Source organism: Ooceraea biroi, chromosome 1 (genome assembly GCF_003672135.1).
Source record: "Ooceraea biroi isolate clonal line C1 chromosome 1, Obir_v5.4, whole genome shotgun sequence".
NCBI lineage: Eukaryota > Metazoa > Arthropoda > Insecta > Hymenoptera > Formicidae > Ooceraea > Ooceraea biroi.
In genome coordinates, this window is record NC_039506.1 from 9,502,155 (window position 1) to 9,526,614 (window position 24,460).

At 41.0% G+C, this 24,460-nt stretch overlaps 1 protein-coding gene across 2 annotated transcripts; it reads right to left on the reverse strand.

Moving 5' to 3' along the window:
* Positions 1–740: 740 nt before the first annotated feature.
* LOC105279962 (C-type lectin 37Db) lies at positions 741–23,220 on the reverse strand. 2 transcript variants are annotated; one of them, XM_011340085.2, is made up of 4 exons: positions 22,417–23,220; positions 8,568–8,680; positions 3,683–3,918; positions 741–3,203 (listed from the first exon to the last, which is right to left on the reverse strand). In XM_011340085.2, exons 1-4 carry the CDS (start codon positions 22,499–22,501, stop codon positions 3,086–3,088), a joined length of 552 nt encoding a protein of 183 aa, XP_011338387.1. In that variant the 5' UTR covers positions 22,502–23,220; the 3' UTR covers positions 741–3,085. The 2 variants fall into 2 exon arrangements, with proteins under 2 accessions (XP_011338387.1, XP_011338385.1); XM_011340083.3 differs by lacking the exon at positions 22,417–23,220 and having other exon boundaries at positions 8,568–11,304.
* Positions 23,221–24,460: the final 1,240 nt, after the last annotated feature.

The following is a 24,460-nucleotide window of genomic DNA, read 5'->3' on the forward strand; positions in this document are numbered from 1 at the left end:
TTCTCACACATTATCAACCCTTCTGGCTCTCCAGATCCCACACATTAACCTTTCTCAGCCCTTGTATTTTCCTTTCTCTATCGATTCTTTCTCTCTTTCTCTCGAGGGTATTGTTGTTCCCTGAGGAGATGGCGAAAAATCGACAAAACTACTAATTGGTTCTGTCAATCTAGACGGGAGGAGCGAAAGTGGGACGCCCAGGTGGGAACGGGCTCTGACGGAAACGCCGAAGCGCGGTTCATGTCAACCGGAAAGATTCGTTACGAGGCCATGGTAACACTGCTCCGCAGTTTCCATTAAAGCGCCATCGCTGTTCCCTTTTTCTCTCTCGACGAAATGCGCAGTATAGGGGAAAATAATGTGTCGGAAGAAATTTCACAATAAACATCACGCCCATAAATTATTAAAATTATTTCTATTTCAGCGCGCCGAGTTATTTGTAATGCATAAAAATAACAAACTTGTCAGCCCAATTTCACGTGTGTCCGATATAAATAATTTACGCATGCCGATATATTTTGCCGGAGTAATTTCGAAAGTGGAATGACAATGTTACGCAGCGCGAGATTTGTGAGAAAATATGATAAGTAAATTAATTAATTAAGAGACGCGTAATGCACAAAGGCACAATCGGTTCCCGACAATTATATATGAAAATACATGTGTAAATGTTGTTTGTTCTTCATTAGCGAGCCGGTAGAAGGAACGGCGAACAGAAAAGATGACTATTCGATCATTACAGTCCAAATAACGCATTTTAATTGAGAGAAACAGCAAACACAAAAACTTGTTTCAACGCAAACGACGGAGGGATCGGATTGGAGGCGCAATTTTGATTTTATTATTCGGAGCTAAATATAATGCCATGTGTCTCTTTAACGCTGCTTCCTGAATTTTCTCACGCGCGGCGAGTATATATACGCAGAGTACAACGACGAACTCTCGTTTCATTTGCCGGCGATGGCCAACTATTGCCCGCGCGGGATCTATTACGGTGCTTATTTATACCGCGACCTAATTAACGCGGATCGCGACCACCATGACGGTGTCGAACGAGCCGCATTTTCATTCGCCCATTACGTGTCGTAGCTCGTTTTCGCTTACAGCAGTAAAACTAGAGGTCCGTGCGCCATTTACTAGAGAGAAAATTCAATGTAAATTGTCAAATTTTGCAAGACTTTTTAATTGTAAAATTCTTCAGCTCAAACTCAAATCTTATTATCGGTTTCAACTAAAATCGTGGATTTCAAGTATCCTACATTTCGCAGATTCAGGATTCAGTCCGATTAAACATTTTTTTGATGGATGATCAGGATCACTGAGATGGTAAGGGTTATTATGTCTATTACTGTCTATTAAAGTGTGTGCTTTACAGAAGGATCTCTAATAATGTAAATGTAATATACAGCAAGTATTTGCAACGACTACACTTCTCGGTACCAACGTGCGTTATAACATCGCGAGAGAGTCTTTTGGTTTGTTCGTACTACTAGCAACGTTACTCGTGGCAGATCGCTATCTAATATATTATACCTACGGCGTAAATATATACAGTTTGCATATATATGCATATACATACATGTTACTTACTGTGTGTTGGTATAATTACCGTGTTAAGGTACATGAAATTAAAATATGCTGCAGTTTTGCAGATGCTCGCGAAATTAGTATGTGTCGAGGACGGCAATTCTGCTTGATTAACTACTTTGTGCGTAAAAATTATTACATTACTCGCTTCGTTAACTGCTAAATAACCGTTCCTAATTTGATTTAACATTAAGGATATATTTTGCGAGAACATCGACCGAGAGAATCATTTCCCGCGCATATATCTACCGTAGTCTATTTAATGGTTACGACGCCTTAACTTCTACAATGTGGGTGTTAACTTACATTTCGCTGGAAAATTAATTAATTAATCAATATGTGGCATCACCATGCGTCAAACATTCTCAAAGATTCGCTGCGATCGAAGGATCAATGGAATGGTAATCGTTTCGCGTGTATAATAAATCGTGCTCAATTCAAACAAAATTTAGTATATATACATCCTCAAAGTGACATTATGAATGGTTAATGCAAATAAGAAAATAATTTATCATAGGAATACCAATACATCCTAACGCTGCGATTACGTAATTTTTATGTGTTTAAAATTAACAAAAGAATAATATTTGCATCATGATGAGATGATTAACCGACCGATCCCTCGACTGCTAAAATATTTTGCACATCGGTCTACGCAGTAACTTGGAAAATCGTTAAAAGCAAAGACGGTACTAGAGATTTTCGTAAAGAAATACAAACAATATATATCGATATAGTATATCGATGTTTTCACGTATCGAGATCTTAATCCAGAAATTGTGTTCACAAATCTTCATAAAATCTATCTTCTTCTTGTATAAGTGTATCAACAAATATTATATTAATAATATTTTATCTATCTTTAGTTCTTTCTCTTCTATTTATTAGAGTATAAAATTGCAAGATATTTTTTTCACACGCAACATCTAAACTTTGCGTCCTGTCGTATAAGTGCAAGTATTGATTATGTGTCTGCATTTAAATTTAAAACAAGACCTTTTAAGGATCTAAGTACACCGCATAATCTGACGTCAAGCACTCTCTCCGGAGCCGCCTCTGCATAAAAGATCAGCGAATCGCTTTTATCCTACGACACTGCGGATTTATCCGACGCTCAGTCTGTCGCCTGGTGATTCTTCTACGGAAAGAACTGACTGAAGCTCCCGGGTGTCGTTTTGCACACGTACACGCATACACACGTATACACATATACATACATACATACGCACGGATACACACGTGCACACGCATACTCGTGAATTCCGTGTGCGCGAAACGTGACAACGATAGCAACTGGCTAATCGCGCGTTCCGTTTTCAGTCCAAGCGCACGTGTCACGTCAAATTTTTCTCCCTCGCTAAGTCCACCGAAATGACCGGATGACCGATGAGAACGTCACACGCAGCTTCCTCGAGGATTATCGTCGCGACTCGATAATTTGCGCGAATACTCTCTCGCGCGTTTGTAGTCTCTCCTTCCGGCCAGTTCCGCAGTTTGATCATTGCACCTCACAGACGAAGAAAGTCTCGAAGCTGCAAGGGCTGTCGTTCCACTTGAGCCCCTTTCCGTCCCTGTTCCAGAGCTCCAGGCAATGCTCCTCCTCGCCGTTTTCGTATCTGGAACAGGATCGTTAAATAGAATAGAATTCCACTGATGACACTTTTTTCAAACGGCGAACGTTTCTTCAACGAGGACACATTGTTTGATAACGTACGAGAAAGAGTAAAATGAGAATTTCGTATTTAAAATCTGAATAACGTGCATTTAGAAAGTTTAAATTAGAATGGACATTTTTTATCATTAAAATTCAGTTCTAAATTCGTGCTTATTGTTAGATAGTCAGCTTAAATTAATTAAAGAGTTGCAATTTCAATATCGAAAAAACCGTGTTTAAAAATAAAGTACTTTCTTCCTCCAACAGAGCATAACTTTGCCGATCAAGAAATAAACGAACAGCACCGAAAACGAGTCTGATTCCTCGGTATTTCACTTATGTCAATTATATATATCGCGACAGCAGTACAGGCGCAATTGCCAGGATCAATATCCGAAGGAATGTAAATTGTTCGTGGAATCGCGCGGTCAGCTCCCTTACCGGAAATTATTTGGTTCGCCGACGTTCCAGTTCTCGAACGTGATCGGCCTGCCGTTCGCCATCCAGAAGAAAGTTCCCTCCTCGGCTTGATCGGTGCCGGAGGTCCAAAAGTGCTCATGACCAAGACCGAAGTCCTTGATATGCTTCTCGAGCCTGTCGTTCTCCTCCTGCGAGGCTATACTCGCCAGATGCATCCCGTGATAACGACAGTACTGCGAAGCCCTGTACCAGTTCGCCTAAGAAGTAAAGCAAGTATTTCTAGTAATTTCTAAGGGAAACAACGTATTTGGATTTGGAAACTCTTTCCAATCGGAATCTAGTTAGAGTACTTGCGTTAACATTTTTAAGCTCACTAATATAAGTAGGATAAAGATATGTAATAAAACATAACTTCGGCATTTATTTTTTTCTGAGGGAAGATTTAGGGTATGAGACATAGGATAAAGATATGTAATAAAATGTAACTTCTGCATTTACTTTTTTCTGGGGGAAGATTTAGGATATGAGACATAGGATAAAGATGTGTAATAAAATGTAACTTCTGCATTTAGTTTTTACTGGGGGAAGATTTAGGGTATGACATATAAATTCTATTAGATTTTTGATGTTCCATTGTAATGAGTCCCATTGGGCATGTAGATTGTAAAAACATATATATGAAACGCGATGTTTTTGTACTAAATTAAATATGATTATATTTTATTTTAGAACTAAGAATTTCTTTTGAAACATATGTGTCTCGATAGATCCGAAAGGGTTAACTGGTTTCTCTCGGCTGCATCAATCAATCATCAGTTATGCAGGATGTCTTATCGAAAATGTTTATGACATATGTATACGTGATATATGTAGTATCGATTATTAATAATAATTGACTTCATAATATCAGCTAGTAAGGCGAATCGCAGTGATTATGTAAAAGAGATTATTATGAAAGAGAAGTGCTATAATCTACGCTGCGTTAAATACCGTAGCAATAATTAGATGGTAAAGAGAAACGTTTGAACTGTAAATTACACGAGTAAATTATAAAATATTGGGTCGTCCGGAAAGTTCGTGCCGATTTTGAAGGAAAATTCAAAGGCAACATTTTTTTATGTCGATAAATATTTATTGACTTATGTATGCACCGTTTTGTTTCACAACCTTTGTCCATCTTTCACGCAACTGGAAGATTCCATTCTCCCAGAACTTCTTAGGTTTCTCGGCGAAAAACTCCTCAAGGTGGTTTTTTATGTCGATCAAAGAGTTGAAGTTCTTGCCGCTAAGAGAATTTTGCAAAGACCTAAATAAGTGAAAGTCTGAAGGTGCAATGTCTGGTGAATACGGTGGGTGAGGTAGCACATCCCAGCCAAACTCCAACAATTTTTGTCGGGTAGTCAAAGAAACATGAGGTCTGGCATTGTCCTGATGGAACACGACGCCCTTCCTATTAGCTAATTCTGGACGTTTTTCCTGAATCGCTGTCTTTAATTCGTCCAGTTGCGAGCAGTACTTATCTGCATTTATCGTTTGGTTGTGTGGTAGGAGCTCATAATATAGGATTCCTTTCCAATCCCACCAGACACAGAGCATGACTTTTTTTGGATGAAGGCCGGCTTTCGGAGTGGTTAATGCTGGTTCATTTCGCTTACCCCAGGATCTTTTTCGTTCTACATTGTTGTAAATGATCCATTTTTCGTCACCCGTCACTAATTGCTTCAAAAATGGTACGTTTGCGTTGCGCTTGTACAGCGAGTCGCAGATGGAAATGCGATCCATTAAATTTTTTCGGTCAAATTATGCGGAACCCATACATCATAGCGACTTACGTAACCAAGCTTCACTACATGATCGTGGACAATGGTTTTCGATATTTTCAGTATCTCTGCTAATTCACGTGTCGTGTAGCGCGGGTTATTCTCGATCAGTGTCTTGATTTGGTCATCATCAGTAGTAGAAGGTCTGCCCGAGCGTTCTTGGTCTTTAAGGTTAAAATCACCAGCTCTAAACTTAGCGAACCACTTACGTACGGTTCTTTCAGCTAAAGCGCCTTCTCCGTAAACAGAACATATCGAATTTGTTGCTTGTGAGGCATTTTTGCCTTTCCGGTAATAGAAAAGCATCAAGTGTCTAAAATGTTCTTTGTTTTCTTCCATCTTCAAAAGAGTACAAAACTGACACGAATCAATTTATCTCAAACAACTTTGTTCCTAAAGATGCGTTGAAATGTCACCTTTAAGCATATGTATATAAATCGTATGTTTTCAATAACATTGATATATTCAGATATGTTCTAACGCCATGTATTAAAAATCGGCATGAACTTTCCGGACGACCCAATAGATAAACTGTTCTTGTATTCTCATGTAACATATTTACCACTTATTACAACAGATTGGTCGGCATTAATTACATTGCTAATAGCATGCACAGTGTGGATGCACATTAATATTCACATTAAGATTACATAATCACCATTTTGATGTTAATTTCAGAAGATCAAATTCACGCACATATTTAGAATAGTAGATACTATCATGCAAGAACACCTGTCAATCAACGATCGATTGAATAATTGAAATTGCTATGGCGCAACTTGAATTACGTTAAGTGATAATTAATGCACATGAATCACGTACAAATGAATTTTACTTAACAAATTTATAATAAAATGTCCCGAACATTTTAAACCCTCAGGAAATAGATTTGAAAAAGATTCAAATAATTTTTATATGCCTTCTTATAATTAATTAATATATTGTTTTTTATAATTAATATATTGTTTTTGGCATCATAATTAACAATTTTGCTTTAAATTTATAGTCGATCGCAAAAATAAATGCGATAATATTTTCTTTCGATATCTTTTTATGTTATTATAATCATTAATCGTTCTGATTACTTTTGATATAAAATTGCTACATAAAACATAGAAAAGTATTCTTTCAGCAAAGATTTATCCAATTTCATCATAAATAACATTATCTTTCGCTGTATTAATGTCAGCGGCGAATGTCGCCATCGCTCTCGCGACGCTCTTCCGGTGACTCGACCAAAAGTATTATATGTCAACGTGGCGGACGAAGGAACGTGAAGGACGCGAAAAATCGCGTGTAACCCAGCGGGAATGCAAATAAAGCTCAATAAATGGAGCGCCGTCGCGATTGCACCCGAGCGGTGCGATGGCATTGCATCGCTACCCCTGCCACCGTTGAATTCCCACCCCACGTTGTGTGGCACACGTTCTCCTGTACACGAAACCGTCGTTACTCGTGCACGACGGACTCGCTTAAGTTTGGCCCCGTGTTCCCTAAACGAAACAGCAATCGTACGTGACGATCAACGGCGAGTTATTCGCCTTTCGAGCCAACAACAGCTTCGAGAACGAAGAATGCGAAAGAAAATGTAAGGAAACTAATCATTTGAAAACAAAGAATATCTTTTTAATTAGTGATGATAAGCAATATCGTATGAGTCGGTAAAATAAATAAATTTAAATAATAAAGATGGATAAAACGCGTCTCGAGTACGCAAAAACATACTTACTTTTTGGAGGGAAATAACAAGCGCAAAATTCAGGAGAATGTTACCCACGTGCTAATTATGCAACATAGCGGTATTAATATCGCGTATATTGCTCCTGAAGCAACGTGCATTTCACTACAAGAATCGCGTACATTAAGTAGATGGATTAATTGAAGCAGCGAGAGAATGAGTGGAATGCGCGCGATCCGGAAACCCGACTTTCACCCTAAAACCAGCCCTCCTTTTCCTAAGTTAAATAAGTTCTCCGTCAAGGAACAAGGGCAGCCATCCCTTGCCCAGTAAGGCGCACCCCCGAAATTCGCCGTTTCTCGTCAATTTAGCCGAAAGTCGGTCACCGCCCAGCAACGAGTGGAGTTGTTCTGCAAGATCTCGATTAACGGGACGCCGGCTATTATTTGCTTGCGGAACAAGGAGGGTTCGTCTTTTCAACGTGATCCGATTAAAGGAGAGGATCGAGAAGAAACGAGAGGGAAAAGCTCCTTCCCTTCCCTTGCCTGTCTACGTTGTCGCGCTGCGAAAAATCTGCTTGAACGATCGCTTTTACGTCACTTCCACCCACTAGCGTCGAGACCGCAGTCGGATCCGCAGCAATCGCGATCCGGCGCAATTGCGAAATCCCTGTTAATAGCGCGTGAGTCAATAAAAGAGCCTGGGTTATCTGGCAAGCCGTAATAAGGGCGAGTCTAATCGATACGATTGTGTTCGCGCGCAGACGGACGCGCGTTACACACATCAGTACCAGGAATGTCGCTCTTGGAACGCTCGCATGAGATCAGCACTATCTGCGAGATCATCGAGCTTTATGCGCCTTCAAATGTCGCAAATTCCATATTTTGATATGGATGATTATTCATATTGTGGCAATTAAATTTTAGTGTAATGTAAAACGTACTTTTCCTCTCGTGTACGAATATCAAACTCCGAATAATACGGTTTAGGAAAGCACACCGTGTGTTGAACATATTGATATGTGAATAGAATGTATAAAACGAAATAAGTAAAGATAACTATAGAAGAATAAATTTGTATGTAGTAAAATACAATAATATTTGCAACTGGGATTCTGGAACGCCAAAACCTGTGCAATTTTTTTTACGTGCCAAAATCTTCTTTCGCGACAGGTTTCATCTTTTTTTTTTCTTATCACGCGGGTTTTTTTGGCGTGCTATTAACACAGGATCACTGTTATCCGGAAAGTCCAGTACTACGCCGGTACCTAGTATTCGATGCACCGTAAAACCGTCCGTGGCGGCAAAGCCGGAAAGTTACGAGCTCGGAAATAATTTGATAAAGTCCGAGACCCGGGTCAGGTCGACGCTTCGGTCAGATAAATCAGTGTAACTGGCAGCAGCGATACCTTGAAGAAGATCCCCAGGTAGTATCTCTTCTCGCCCAGCTTTAGCAGAGGCATCGTCCATCTTGAGGCCGCCAAGCTGCTGCTATGCTCGTCCACGCAATTCGGGCAGTCGTCTGCAAACGGAAACGGGAAGCTATTAATATCGATACATATGTTTAAGCAGAATAAATGACGAAGGGAGAAGTAGATTACGTGAGTGTATACGTCATACATTCTCCACTGGCGATATAATCAATTCGTAAATTGGCACAGAAAAGACACGTCTCTTAAAATGAAGATGTAGAATGCAAGCAAGGATATATCATCCTGTCGGATAAATGCTGGCTCCATTTAGTGGCGCTGTTGTTAAGCGAAGAGAAAGACAAATAAGAATTTGCAAATAAGAAAACTCAAATTTACACATCAGAGGATATAATTTACGTAATACAATTCTGACAATAATTTATATTTATAGTTAAGATATATATACTGATTCACTTTTTACTATTCAAAATCTATGTTCTATATTTTTTTATTTTATAATTATTTATAAATTTGAGCGATTTTTGCATAAATGTACAACTTTCTGAATCAAAGTTCTTTTACAATTTATTTTAAAGAGATTATATTTGCATCATGTTTCTCAACAATGACAATTGTAAATCAAATGACATTTTGTAATAATTTCGTAAACTCTGCATTGACTCATTATAATATGATGACGCGATGCGATTTCGATGTGCATTTCGCAACGCATCGGCTTTCTAGAATCCCTTTTCTCTGGTATCCATAAAAATTGATTCGTCATTACCAAATCTGACTCATTACCATCCACCTTGAAAACGCGCCCACCTCAAAAATCTCTCCAAACACTTCACCTCTCTCACAAGTCTCCTCCCATTGCCTACAAAATACACCGACGAGATATTCTTTTTACCACGCGGAGAGATTTATTGGCTTACATTGCGTAAACTGTCACGTCCAATGCATGTGATGAAATTTAATGCGTAAATGTACTTATATATACGAGAGAGAAATGGGATACACTACATAAATAAATATTAAATACAATATTAAAAAATACGATATTTCTAACACTAACTATTGAAGATCTATGAGAATTTTATCAGAAGAAAATAATTATTCGTGATAAAAATGATTATTTTTGCAACAATCGAAATAATTTGCTGCGTCATAAATGAACCCGAATTAATCTATACACCAATCGGGTTTGTGGCTCCAATTACGAAAAGAAACAGAAGGCGAGGAGTGAAATTCCAGGACAGTTTTTCCTCCGATCGATTATTGTCAGTATCTTTTTAATCGGTGGTGTAATCGGTTTCTCCAACCGTGCACACTAGGAAACAGCAATTCGGGCGACGGAGGACCTCGGCAATCGCAATTATGCAACGCGGAAGTGGTTAAGCGCGTGTAAGTGCACATGTACACGTGCGGTTGCCTCGTTTATGCACTCGTGCAAAACAACGTCGTCGATGTTAAAGAGAAAATGCCGAACATTCGTACAGTGCGGAAACTAGAGGGACAAAACATAATTTATTTACGTTCAATGTTCAATGCGATGTGTACGCTGCAATGCGGAAATAATCGCACTTTCTTCTGAGAAAATATGGACACTTATGCATGTGACCTAATATCTAATATTGCGGTAATATTGCGCTGTCGTTGCAATATCGTCGCGTTAAAACAAGTGTTCGCAGTTCATATCAATAAACATTTAATTCCAAAAAAATTACAACTACAAATAACTACAAATTAATGCATTGCAATTAATATTTAATACATGTAAATGATAAAATACTTCGAAGCAAACATTCGCGGGAATGTAGCGCACATTTGCAGATTTTCACATTTTCTCCTGACGCTGCATACAGATTCGCCGCTGTTTGATATACGCGCATAAATTAATCTTATCGAAGTCGCAACGCATTGCGTTCGCGTGAATAAAACAAGCGTATAAATCATAAAATAAACTTCGTAATAATAAATAAAATACAAAAACAACTAATGCACACCCACATGTTGCCTACATCGATAAATTAATTATCCGAGGGATGGATGAACCACCCTATCCGTCGCAGCGGATTACGTAAAAGGGATTTTCGTGCATTCCAGCAACCTTGATCGCCGAGACGGATTACACGGCGGATTGCTTTGTGTCTGCCACGTGACGACGTACGGCCGCTTTCACCGGCTCGCTTCTTTCCACGACATGATACGATCCCGTTCGAAAGTTGCCTCGCGACCCAACCACCCGGAGATGATGGGTCGAGATCAAATCTGGAACGCTATTTTCGTTGATGGGAACGGGCGTCGGCCGCGAATAATTAAGAAGAATTAGGACAGCCTCGTCAGAAGAGGCTGAGTGTGTACTTACGAAAAAATCGCTTGTCGAGACGCGGGAATGCGAATCACGGAAGTCTGCACCTGAGGTACTGCATCGGTTATGTACATACGCACGCATACCGTACTGGGGAATACCCAGGAATATATGCATGGGACAGTGCTTTCCAATCTTTTCTTAGATGCCATCGCTGGCATCGCTGATTCATGCATCATAATTCGTAGTACTCCACTCAATTTTCTATAACTAGAACTGCTTCCCGAGAATAATAATTTATCCCGCCTACCTCGCGAGTAATAACAGGTGATAGTAAAACATAATAATAATATCTTACAGCATTTCCCTAAATACTGTGACACACCGGGGTGCCACAGCGTTGAAAAGCACTGTTATGTAGAATACGTGCGTGCACGCACGATAGATGTAATCTTCCGTGCGTTTGCGTTGCAGCGGTTCTTTGAGGCGTGAGCCTGTGGAGAGGCTAAACGGTTGCACGAGCGGTTACGTAAACCGTGCGCGAATCTCGCGATAAAATTTCGGCTGACGGTTCCAACTGCTCCCGTTGCCGGCGGCACGACAAACGTGATTTCTCTGTGGTGAGACCCAGGCGTTCGTGCGTTACATCGCGCACGCACAAGTGTCGTTGCTACCGCTAATTGTCACGGTAAATGAGATACCTTCGCGCGAACGCATAGGAGCGGCCTCCTTTGCGCTTTCGCGCGACGAAATGCAGTGAGCCGTTCTTTCTCCGCGTACTCATTCCTTCACCGTCTCGTTAATCTCGCCGTTGTTAGCGCAAAACCCGTCGTTATTCTTTCTTCCGCGTTGTACGTTTTACGCGTCCTACGTAAAACGCAAAGTTGTAATGTTCACGTCGCATTACGCGATGAGATGCATTACCGCCTGCGTTTTTTATCGTTATCTTTATTTTTATCCCCTGCGCCATAAAGAGATGTGATTGGAAGTGAATGAATAATTTATTTATGCAGTGAATATAAACTTGGTTTATTAACTACATAATTGAATCGGCTCTTTGCCATGGATAAAATCTCTACTTACTCTGTTCTCTCTCTTCTTACTCGTTTTGTAATGTGCTTCTAATTTTGCAATTCTCAGATGTTACTCTTTCAGATCTTCGTATGTCATCAAATGTTTATGTTTCTTAGGATATTTATATTTTATTTTATTCAAATCGTTATTCGGCGGTATTTTATTGCACCTAAACCTGTGTGATGTGCCTTTAAATATTTATTTACATCTTTATCTTAATTCTCTTATATTAAAATGCTCGTTAAAAGTAAAGCCATGAAAAACAGCGACGAAATGATGTTCGTGCCAACTCGATTCGTAGCGTAAATTGAGCGTGGTGCTAAAGTTCGCAATATCTTTGTAAAAGCGGAGAGTGAAGCCAACAGAGCGAATGTCTTCTTGGTTTCGTCGACGAGTTAATTAGACCGGCGTGCTGCATATTTTAATAATCATCCCGTTAATCTCCACACCGCGGCATCAGAAAACGTTTCGTCGTTTCGTTAATATTCAACGGACTTCTTAATAGACACCTCCGACTTTTGCTTCCTGTTCCAGTTTTTCGGTCAACAACATCGTTGTTCCTCGCCGCGCAGAGATTGTCGAATGAAAAAAGGTAGATTGCTTCCATTACAGCAGCCATTAATGGACTTCAAGCCAGCCTGATTTTTTATTTTTGTAATATTCTATGTGTCAAAATTAATGAGAAAAAGAAAACGATGTGCTCCTTTTAATCGTGACAATCATCTTTAAACGACAATCAGTACTTTTCGTATGTAAATTAGTATGAATTTTACGTGGAAATTATGTATTAATATTCATTAGCAAAATTAATTCTCGCAAATTTGAATAACATTCAAGGAAAGTGGTGGTGTTCTTGTATCTGTTGCAGAATACGGTAATGGATAATCCGGCGGAACAACGATAAAAGTCGCTATATTTTCTGGATGGCATGAGAAAAAGTATACCGTGTAATTAAGAGATGCCCTCCTGTGTTGTAAAAAGCCCGGCAAAGTTCGCAAGGGATTTAGGTGACACTGTCCACGCCACTGTTTGTTCTGCGATGTATGCATCCGTGATGCACCGCTTTAAATCCGCTGCTCGAATTTACAAATCCGTCAGCGGCCATTACTGAGCTTAATATCCGTCGCGCTGTCAAGTGTACTATTGTGTTACTTGCGCTATTGTTCTACGTATCTGGGGAAATAAAAGGCATTGAATCCTCAAAAATTCTCCAGCAAATCTAACTTCCGCAAATCTCTTCATTGAAATAAATATTATTGAAATAAATATATTATAAAATGTAAATATAACAAAATTGATTTAATATCATATTCTGAATTTATAGAACACTTATTAGGTAATAATCGACGATAAAAAACGCGAATTTTTAATATTCATAATAAGCATAGTCACTAATTTTACTCATCGGAATTAAGAGCTTTACTAATCACTTTTTCAAACTTATTGAAAACGTGACGCACGACTACGATCATTTTAAGCTTACAATTGAGATGTCAGATCCCTTGGTTCGTAATGACATATTTTATCGGCGAACGATTTAAAGTCCGCACTCTCGTTTAAGAGGAGAAACGGCATCGTAAAGCCGAATTTTACGAGAGCGATCTTATACGCACCAGCGCAAAATCCCGTCGATTAGAGTGACACGAGCTACTCATGCAGTAATTTAATTAACACCCGCAACGAGCACTTTACAAAGCATGTAATTCTCAGAAATTAAATCTTCAATAAGAAAAGTGAATAAATTTGTTACAAAAACGGGACATTCAGAGAACCATAATAATGCGAAAATAATCATTTTTGCTATAATCATTTACACATTTTTAAGATGCACATTCTAACTTTAATGCTCCTGGAAAATAGCCGATAAGACGTCGCACTGGATTACATAGAGAGACGGTTGGCCAATGCCGACAATTCCGAGGAGCAGGTCCACCATTAGAGATCGTAACGGTGTTTCTAATTGGCCTGTCGCTTCTGATCGGGCGGATTGGACGGCTTGGTGACCAGCCGGTCGGATGACCGACTAAACTTCACGAGAGCGACTGACCTTCCTCCGGAGGGTATCCTTGACACGCTTTCGAAAAGACAGCCGTCGACGGGGCGCGGGTCACGTTCGGCGTTTTGTATTCGGCCGGGGGAGATTTTGCCGCGGATGATGAACACGCCGCGTGTGTGTGTGGGCAAAATCACGAGGCCCACGTTACGTAAACATCCGTTATGGTGCAATGCATACTGATGGAACGATCAAAGCGGACGGTCCCTGCCCATCGCACGCAGCTGCACCCTGCGCTGGTGTCGAAGAGGTGCACACCGAAGCACAGCAACACGCAAGCCAAATGGCGATGTAAAGCGATATAAAATAACGACCGCGATGTGGCATCCTTTCTGCATGTTTTGCCATATGCAAAATACTGGACCGGTGTCGATAATATCGATTGTTTTCACATTGGAGATTTCTTCTCTTCTTGGTGGTAAGCAAGGAGAAGCAGAAAAACGGTGTCCGACTCCGAACAGTTATTTCAATAATATTCTCTGGCAAAACTGGGGAGGGGGAGTCGACTTTTACAAAAAAGAATTAATAAATGCTTCGAAACAAAGGAAACGGTATGGCGCGACGCGGCGCGTCGGCTTGGATAGCAGAAATATCAATGAGACTATCGACAACCCCCGGTGTGCTCGCGTGGCATCCAACCCCATTATGGATTACATACGTGCTCGCATGCCGAAATGGCCGCATACGTAGACCCGATATAGTGGTATGTGGTCCCCGGCTCTGAATTCGAGGTCGTGCCAGACGCGGTGAAAAAGAAAGATAGAGAGAGAGAGAGAGAGAGAGAGAAAGTACGATTTAGGTATCGTTTCCGGCGAATGGAAGAGGCAGGTTTCCACATTCGGTGGGTGCCGCAACGGCTGAAATTGACTCGCGGGATTGCGACGCGGAAAAGCGGATGCGGCCTCGGGCCCCGCACCACGAACCCGTCGAGCGTGTAATCGGTATGGACGGAAACGTTCCGGATTCGAGGAGCAAATCCGCGTCCCGTTGTGTCTTACAGGTGTAATACCCTTCGGGAAAACGCGCTGGAGAAGACCGGCGCGTCGCGCCATACATTCGACGCTGAATACATTCCGGATTCATTCGTGATCCGCTTCGAAATTCGCGATTTTCTCGTCGCGCCTTAAAAGCCCGCGGTATCCCTTTATATCCCATCGCGGATTGGCGATTGTGCGAACGACGTTTTTCTATGGGTCTTGCTATTCAATAAAACAATTCGCGTCACCAACAACGTGTGAGTTACGTCGATTGTTACGTAACATTAATGCAAACTACTGGGAACGCGGTTCGCAAGCGACGTTGCAATTTGTTCTATGAATCGACTCCGCGTTGCGTAACCGGAAAAAAGATGGTAGCATGCCGGTTGAATAATTAATCAAAGAGACGTGACGTTAAATGTCGTTAGGAAAAGATAAGATAATTAATCCACGCATATGCGTGGAACATTTCGTAATTATAATATTTAATATTTAATATAATAATAATATATTTTGTAAATATAATCTATATATATATATATATATAAGCCAAATACCACTCACTCATTCATCAGCGTGCAGCCCGAACCACTGCACCTATCAACTTGAAATTTTAAGGGTATATTCCTACTATCACGTAGGTGCTCACTAAGGGAGGGTTTTCCGAAATTCCACCCATAACGGGTGAGAAGGGGTAAAATGTGGTTTTATTTAATTCTACACATAAATATCGCGGGCGAAGCCGGGACGGGGGATGCTAGTATTATATATTTTATAGTTACGAAAAACTATATATCGTTCTCGTAAAGCATCCCGTAATTAAAACAATGCTCTCTGGTTAATTAAACCAACGTTGAAGACTTTCTTGCACCATGACCCCGTAAATCGGATCCCGAAGCTCCTGTTCCTGTCAAACGTCGGTCATAAACCCATAAGAAATGGAAGAAGAAGAAGAAGAAGAAGAGGAAGAAGAAGAAGAAGAAAAAGCCTCGCCGCTGTGTAACGACAACTTAAAACGCCACCGCCGCAGGTATTCCCCGGCGCCTCCACCGGAGTACTTTGCCCCAAGTACCACCGGGCTTCGTTATTACTGTTCCCGCCCATCGCCATATTTCCTTACGAGGTTCCTCTCTCGAGAGGACGGGCGTCCCGGAGCTCGCGCGCCCGGAAAATGGAGTTTACGTAATTTCATCAACGGCGGGGGCGAGAGAGAAGCCGGGTGCACTGAGAGAAGGAAAATGGGGCGGGGTGAAGTGCACATTGTTCCGGCAGGAGGTCGCCGCCAGGATGCAACCGTCTGGGAAAGAAAGAGACAAAAGAAGCGAGAGAGAGAGAGAGAGGCAACTTCGATTCCTTTATTACTTTGTCCAACGGGGCACCGTCGTACCAACGGAGAAATGAAGCCAATCGGCTACGCCGAAACTTTCTCTTGGCCGTGTTTGCGTGGAAAAGTGGCACTTACGTGCTCGCTCGTCCATCGCGACGAAGCTGATCTTCCGCAGACATGAGCTAATTAAACTCTTTTCGTCTGAGCCGAGGCTTCTTCCTCCTCTTCCTCATCGTTGTCGTCGTCGTCATCGTCGAGCTTTGTCGACGGCCGTCCTTTTTGCGCGGGGGATGCTGTAATAAATGACGCGGCAAGAGGCGCCGTACGGCGCGGTGGTGCGACGTAATCTCGATGACGGGGGCGGCGCAATGAGAAATTGCATCGCCAGCTTGGCATCGTTCGGTTACACCTCCGGTTAACGATCCCAGAGGGTCGGCGTCGAGCCCGGACGATACGAATCCTCGGTGTTCGCATAAAAGAACGGGGCCATCTCATGTCGCGAAAGATGGATACCACGTGACGAAGTATTGAACGTCACATTTTTGACCGTGCTTCGCCATTCTGCCTAATTAGCGTTGTTTAAAATTTCGTAAATATAACATTCTATCCCGACGACTTTTACGCTGAGGAAATCAAACGCCGAAACAAACAGGTTGTCCTAGGTTGAAGAGCAGATCCGCCTTAATACCGCACCTTGCATTGTGAGGATAATTTATAACGTGGTGGGCGTACATACCGTACTATTAGCTCCCGTATCATGCGTCATATTGGAACGCTATCCTGTATTTCTCCATACATCTCAAGTAGGAGTACAGTTTGTGTCGAATAAATCCAATCCATTAGAAATATATTCCGACAGGAGTTACTTTGGACAAGTTCCTGATAACGATGCGGCGACGCTAGCCACTTCGCCCTTCATCTCTTTCCCCAGCTACGTGGCAAATTCGATATCATTTTACGGTCGTCGCCGATGTCTCTCGAGACTTTAGGGTTTCATACTGCTCAGGGCTGTCTTTATGCAACGTTGCTCAGGCGCTTTTTGCAAGACAAAAGCTTTACAGAATCAGAAAAGGTACATTTAAGTAAGTAGTTGTAAAAATTTGAAACCTCTATCAAAGTCTTAGGTATCAATATTCAAGTATCAAGATGTTAGATATTAATAAACCAACAAGTGATGTGCTTATATTTGGCAGATGGATATTTCCATTTGACTTTATTATTTGACAGCTTTGATCGGTGTAGTCGGTGCATAAACTTTTTTATTCGATAATATTTTAATACTCGCAATATTATTCTTATAATCAATATTTCATATTATTACCCATTTGTGCGCCGTAAATAAATGATCATCTTGATTTCCTAATTTCCAAAATTTAATAATGCACAAGAATGCACTGTAAGCTGCACATCGAAACAAATATCTTCTGGACCAGTGTGTTCTTTATATGTAATTTATATTTCCTTTTCCAAGTGTATATGCCGCGATATGACAGCCCTGTTCTCGCCACAATGCATTTTGCCATACACTTTCCTCGGAAATGTACGTCCACGTGCGTTTACGTTGGAATTACCCGCGAGGATCGCGAGATGCGTTCGAGGTGGTAGACAAACGTGACGAAGGAACACGTGGATGGCCACGTGAAATCGAGAAATGCCGAGTAAATCGAAAAGAGGCGCGGCGAAACGTGAACAGACAGCCTTTATCGTTTTCTCTCTTTTTACCTGAATTTCTTTCTCCCGGCTCTTATACAGGTAACCTTTTCTTTTTTACTGTTCATCAAGCAGAAAGGTCACAATAGCGATTAAATATGTACCTCTCGATACGACGTCGAATGATAAAACACGTATATGCTAGTAAAAGTAGAATAACTTTTTCTTATTGCTGGGTCTATGATTACAATAATCGCCAGATAATTAAAACATTGTACGCTGTATGTTGATTAAATCGCTTCGCATCTGTTTAATGCATCTGCCATTTGATTAATGGAATTCATAATTCATAATTGAACAATTAACATACATACGATGTTGCATGCATATACGATTTACTGAACAATAATTAATCACAATCTACTGTATTTAATATTATTCAATCGTGATGTTACTTTCCTCTTTCTTTAAAGTTGGTGATACAAACTCAATATCAAATAATGATTATGATATGTATCAAAGTTAATACTTTTGTGTGATATATTATACATTTAAAATAATTATCCAAGTTTTCCATCGCCTATATTTTCATGTGACAATGGTCGTCCAAACAGCGTACAGAGCACCACATTTTGGTGCATCCATAAAATAGCACGTGACTAGGATGACGTTTGCAGCAGCGCCATTAGGAGCACATTTCGGCTGTTGTAAGCGGTCGGAAGCAGATTATGTTATTCTATTGTCAGACGAATAATCATATTTCATAGCGGTAAAGCGCACCGACTGTTGACGGCGTAATTAAACTGTAATAAATTCACCATACGCCATTAGATAATGAGTGCGCCAGCTGGACGTAACGTGGGACCCATTTAGGCGCGTTCGTTTCGTAATTAATCCCGTAAACGCGATAATCCGCTGAATTTTCCCACGGTGGATTCACCGCCGCGAGATCATCTCTGCCCGAGAGCAGATAATGTTATTACAAAACGATTACTGGTAATTGATAGACGCGAAGTAGCCGCTTTGATATACGCGCTGCACGCCACTCGATTACGAAAAGCGAGAGGATGGTTGGACGGCAATGATTTCGGAATGTAGGGTATTGATTCTTAGTTAATATGCAAATGCTATACACCAAATGTTCTCAAAGCTCGTAATTCTCTAGTTCTGCACCATTTTTGGCATTTTTGGCCTCCACAGTTTTAGCAAATTCTTGAACGAAGTCTCTTCAAATTAATTTTTCTAAAAACAGTTTTCTCCACTTGTTTTATTATTTATTGCCGCGTTCAATATTTAGATCTCTCGGAAATGCAAAGTAAAAGATGGATCAAATAATGGAATCATATAGATCAAATAATCGACGATTTTAACTTATTTTGTACTCGTCATGGAAATAGTATTATTTTGGAAAATGCAAGAAAGATTACCAGCATTTGAGAAAATTATGTAGAAGTTTCATTTCATCTGTACTTGCTATGCACGGTGATTTGCATCCTTGCAAACATCAAGGTGCGATCTCGCAGCGGTCGGGCAGCGTTATCTAATTTTGGTTTTGTTTTACTGTGGCCGGCCGCAAACCGAGCATGCCGTCGGCGGTGTTGCAGGAAAGATCGAGCTTTCCTCTTGAAACCGCAATCAGGAGCACGTACACTCTTGTGCAAGTGCCGCGTAATACTCTCACCATCTGGAATTCCAGCGCGATAAAGCAAAAAGCATCGGTCGAATGTTCAACGGTGCCGGCTTTGCGACGGCATCGACACGAATTAATGCGATTGCTGGCAGATAAAACTCCAACTTCTAGCGAAGAGCTTATTTTTTAGAACGATCCGGCGAGCTTTATTATTTTTCTCTCCAACGACGAAAAGAGCACTATCTCTGATGATTTATATCAATAAGATGCTTGATTTACGATCCAGTGTCAAGCTTAATAATATGTTCCTTATTTCTAAATTTGAGAAACAATCTGAGTAAATAGATATTGACGACCGGCTGGAATTGGGTAATCTTACGGTAATTTTTGAGCGGAAATAGAATGTTGCTTTCAATCGTGACAACTTTGCCCATTAAAAAATTAAACCCCTTGAAGCGTAACGGCCAAAGACCGCGAGCCTTTCGTGAGATAATGTGCCAGGATATAAGTCGTTAGCCCGAAGTTCGAGAGAGGAAATATTGCTACCAAGGGACAACGCCGAGAAATAAGAATGAATGAATCTTCTTTTACGAGCCATAACGATAATTAGAAACGTTCTTTCCGTATCACGATGTAAAACAATGTAAAATTTTATGTAAATTCATTGCGACAAAAGAGCTCGATCAAATCGAGCAGATTTATTTAAACAAGTTGCTGAATGCTGAATTCTTTTAAACTCAAAACTAACGTAAATACGGAATATTAAATTACAATACGTGAATATGTGAATGACACGTAAATACGGAATATTAAATTACAATACGTGAATATGTGAGTGACACGTAAATACGGAATATTAAATTAAAATCTGTAACAGTAAATTATTGAGAATTTTATTGAGAATGAATTTTTCGTGCAACGAATTTTTATAAAAGCTTGAATGTTTCATTAGATTAAAAAATATTTATTTTAGTTCACGCAAAAGCTTGATTTTTTCGATATAAAATAATTTTTTTTACATCGCGAATAATATAATATTTTCGAGAAAAATGTATGTGTGAAAAAGATCGCTTAATATCATGTTTCCTCTCTGAAAATATATTTGGTTGGTCCTTACTTTGGTCCTTTATTTTATGCCTTAGTCGGAAACAGTTTACTGTTTCCCGCGCGCAAAAGAATGCGCGCATGAGTTTACGCGCGCACCTTTTCAGGCATGAGAACAACACGAAGAAATGCAATTCCCATCCACCGTCGTGCCACCGGCCGTGGTCAGACTCATTGGGAAATTAGTCTTTTCAAGCGTGACGGGCGTGTGGCAACTCGCGAGCCTTTCGTGCGAGATAAGGCTCCAGGATACGCGTCGTTAGCCCGGAGCCGGGTGGAGGAGGAAATACACGCGGGAAGAATGTTACGGGCCGTGCGAGAGACCAGAGACCAGGCCAGAAAGGGAGAACGGCATGCGCCGTGCAAGTGCAACGTCTCGCATAGAACGAACGGAGAGAGTATCTCTCGTGTCGTGCTGCACTTCCGTTCCGCGAGGTAAATCGCGTGTGCATTGCGGTGCAACGGGCCACCGGCTGGCTGAGCGAGGCGAGCCGCCTAGTGTACAGCACGCGGGATTATGAAATTCGATAGAATAACGTCATTGTGTGTGTCGGCCTCTTAATTGCCGTCCCGTAAATTCCGACGCGGGAACACTCGTACGAAACGAGCGCGTTTCGCGTGAGCACCTCCTACGGAGCGTGGACGGTCTCAATGAAACACGCCGTCACGGCCGGCATTTTATGGAGCAGTTGGTATAAACGGGTCTTCTGATGATTCTCGGGTACTCTTTTTGCAGCGAATAAGAAATGTAACGATCACGGGCAAAACGTACGATTCATGGGCGCGTTTCTCTTGGAATGCGAGGAATATTTGAAAGCGAGTTTCAGGATAAAAATGAATTAAGAGTTCAATCTCGAAAGCGCTTCGGAAGAGAGCGACGAAAGGAACGAGTTCTGGAGCCGGTGAAAGTGCCGAAGAAAAAGTTGAAAGGAAGTTAATTGAAGGAGCGGATGTAAGCACACTTTAGTCTGACGAAATGTGAACACAATGATGGTGTTACGGCTTCATCGATTGGACTAAAAGTCCGCTAGTAATTACGGCGTCGTCGCGGTAATGGCAATATGGTCATAAATAATTTATGCAATTTAACAAGACCTATCTCATGTATCAGCAAGCGGTTGCTTCGACAAGTTGCAAGGATGTTTAAACTTGAAAAGGTCGGATCGTTAAGCAGCATTAGAAAATGAAGAAGAACATAAAACGCTAGTTTTATGTAGTAGTTTTTTGTTCAAGGCAATCAAAGATATTACCTTCAGACAAACACCGTATACGGACAGCGAAAATTATAAATTTGCAAAATTGTGAAAAATTATGAAGAATTTTGCGATATTTGATGACACAATTTTGTAACACATTCTTCAATTTTATATCATTTTATATTGATATATCGTTATAATAACATAAATTCTGATAAAAAATAAACTTGTAACACCAAACGCGGACGTGAACGCGTTTGAGTTTAGTAAGCGATATCCAGCAGCGCAAGGTAAACTATGAATTTTCATCGGTGGATCACGAAGAGATTGATTCGTTCCCGAGGTAACAATAACGGGCGCGCCTGCGGAAATCATCGACAAGCCGTCGAAACCAGATCACATCGCATCACGTACATCGCGCGCACACATGCACACACACACATATATCGCATCACACTCTATACTCCACGGAGCTGTAACAACGGCGGACAACGTCAATCGAGAAAAACGAGTCCACATACCGCTGAGTCTACCGGGTACAGCGTACGACGATCCCACGACGAAGAGGAGGACCAACAGCAAGAGCAAACGTATCCTCGTGGCCATCGTCGTGGATGTTGGCGCGATATCGTTCCAACAGTCGATCGACAGCCGAGTCCGATCCGAGTCCGAATCTTCCCGTGCTTCTGAGGGAAGGCAGGACCATATGTAATCCCCGCCGATTGATCGACGTCCTTGACGCGCGGCCGCGCGCGAGCGAGCGCGCGCACGCCGGAGATCGAGATCGAGAGATCGGCGACGCTGGACCTCCAGCTGCCAGCTGGAGAATGTCGCCCGACCACGTGTACCGCGCGCCAATTTCTCGAGGATTTCGCGGGGAAAGAGTTACGGCACACCGGTTATACGGTAGAATAATGTCACGCCGATCGACACCCGACAAATCGGCTGCTCTTTTTCGGTATGTACGTACTCGTGCACGAATGTCGGTCGCGGAGTTGATCGTGCTGTGGTTCGCGCGCTTGACGAAATCTCTCTAGGGTCGTGCCGTCGTGAATTCTGCCCGGGATCAAGATACCGCGGGACGTCCATTGTGTCGGTGAAAGGTACGGACAGATTTTGGACGTAAGGTTCTTGACGGTAACTCCTTCCGCGAGAGAGCGATCGATTCGTGATTCTGTCAATTGCGTTTGTAACACCGTCATTCGCTAAAAATCAATTCAACTCACGAGCAATTATTCGCATACATTATCATGTGTTATTATTAACGTGTAATAAATTGTGCGATTAGTAATGCGCTTGTATTAAATTTAAATATTCATTATTTTCATGGCGATTATTAATATTTATTATTAAAATGCCTCAAGTGTTTTAACGCGCGTTTTTGTTGATTAATCAGGAGGCATCATCTGCATTGCTAATGTACTTTCAAAAAATAAAATACTGATAAAAAATTGAAAGTCGGTACAACGCATTTATATAGTCACTAAAATACTTCTTAACGAATCAAAATAAAATATTGTTGAAAATTAAAAAGGTGAAAGAAACATTTAAAAATGTCTAAAAATATATATTCTGTCATTTCCATCTTATCGACTTTATTTGCACACACACTCATGTGACAAAAATTTAATCAAACCGAAATGTCAGAATAAAATGTTTCAAATGCATTATATTACATTTCATCACGGTTTTTCCCGGCTGTCTGTCTCTCGTGCGTTTAATTGAATTTTCGCGATCTAATGGCTATCTAACTCTGCGCCGAGTCGGGAAACGGAAAAGGAAATTCGTTTTCCGTTTTCGGTCAACAAGCAAGCTCCCTCGCGAATTATTAACTTGCTTTGTCGGATGCACTGTATGACGCGGCTTCGTTGCAAGGTACCCAAGTGCATCGTTAATTATGCAGTATGCAAAATGTATCCGAGCTTAACCCTCCCTCACTTTCCACGTATCAACGCCGGTGCGCCGTCCTTCTTCCCATACGCGTGCACATGTATCCGTACGCACGTTCGCGTACGTGTGACTACGTTAATAGGATACATCGACCAAGGAGTTGCAGGCAGATACATCTATACAGTTAATGCGTTTTTGAATGACAACTATGCTTAGACTATCTTTCAAGAAATACGATATACACGTGAAACCGTTTTTCTCATTCATAAAACTTTCTCTATTTTTTTTATTTCAATGTTTCAATTTCAATTTTTGCTTTATCTTTTAAAATCAAGTTATTAGAACATCTACGTGAAAATACAACGTGTACAGCTAACAGCAAAAACGTACTTTAATAAATATTAATTAATTAAATTAATTATATAAGTGTTGTATTCAATTAGTACTAAATGTGCGATAGAAGTCTTTCGTTTCTTTCATCATTTTACATTAGTCTATCGTAGTACGTCACATGCATATTTACGCACACGCGTGTAGAACACCTACACATACACATTGCCAGCAACCCCCTTGCGACGTGCCTCAATCTTGCCACGGTCTACGACGGAGCTACGAGATCGGGCGACTAATTATAATACCGGCAAGTGTGTAAGTCGTGACTGCCGATTATGTTTC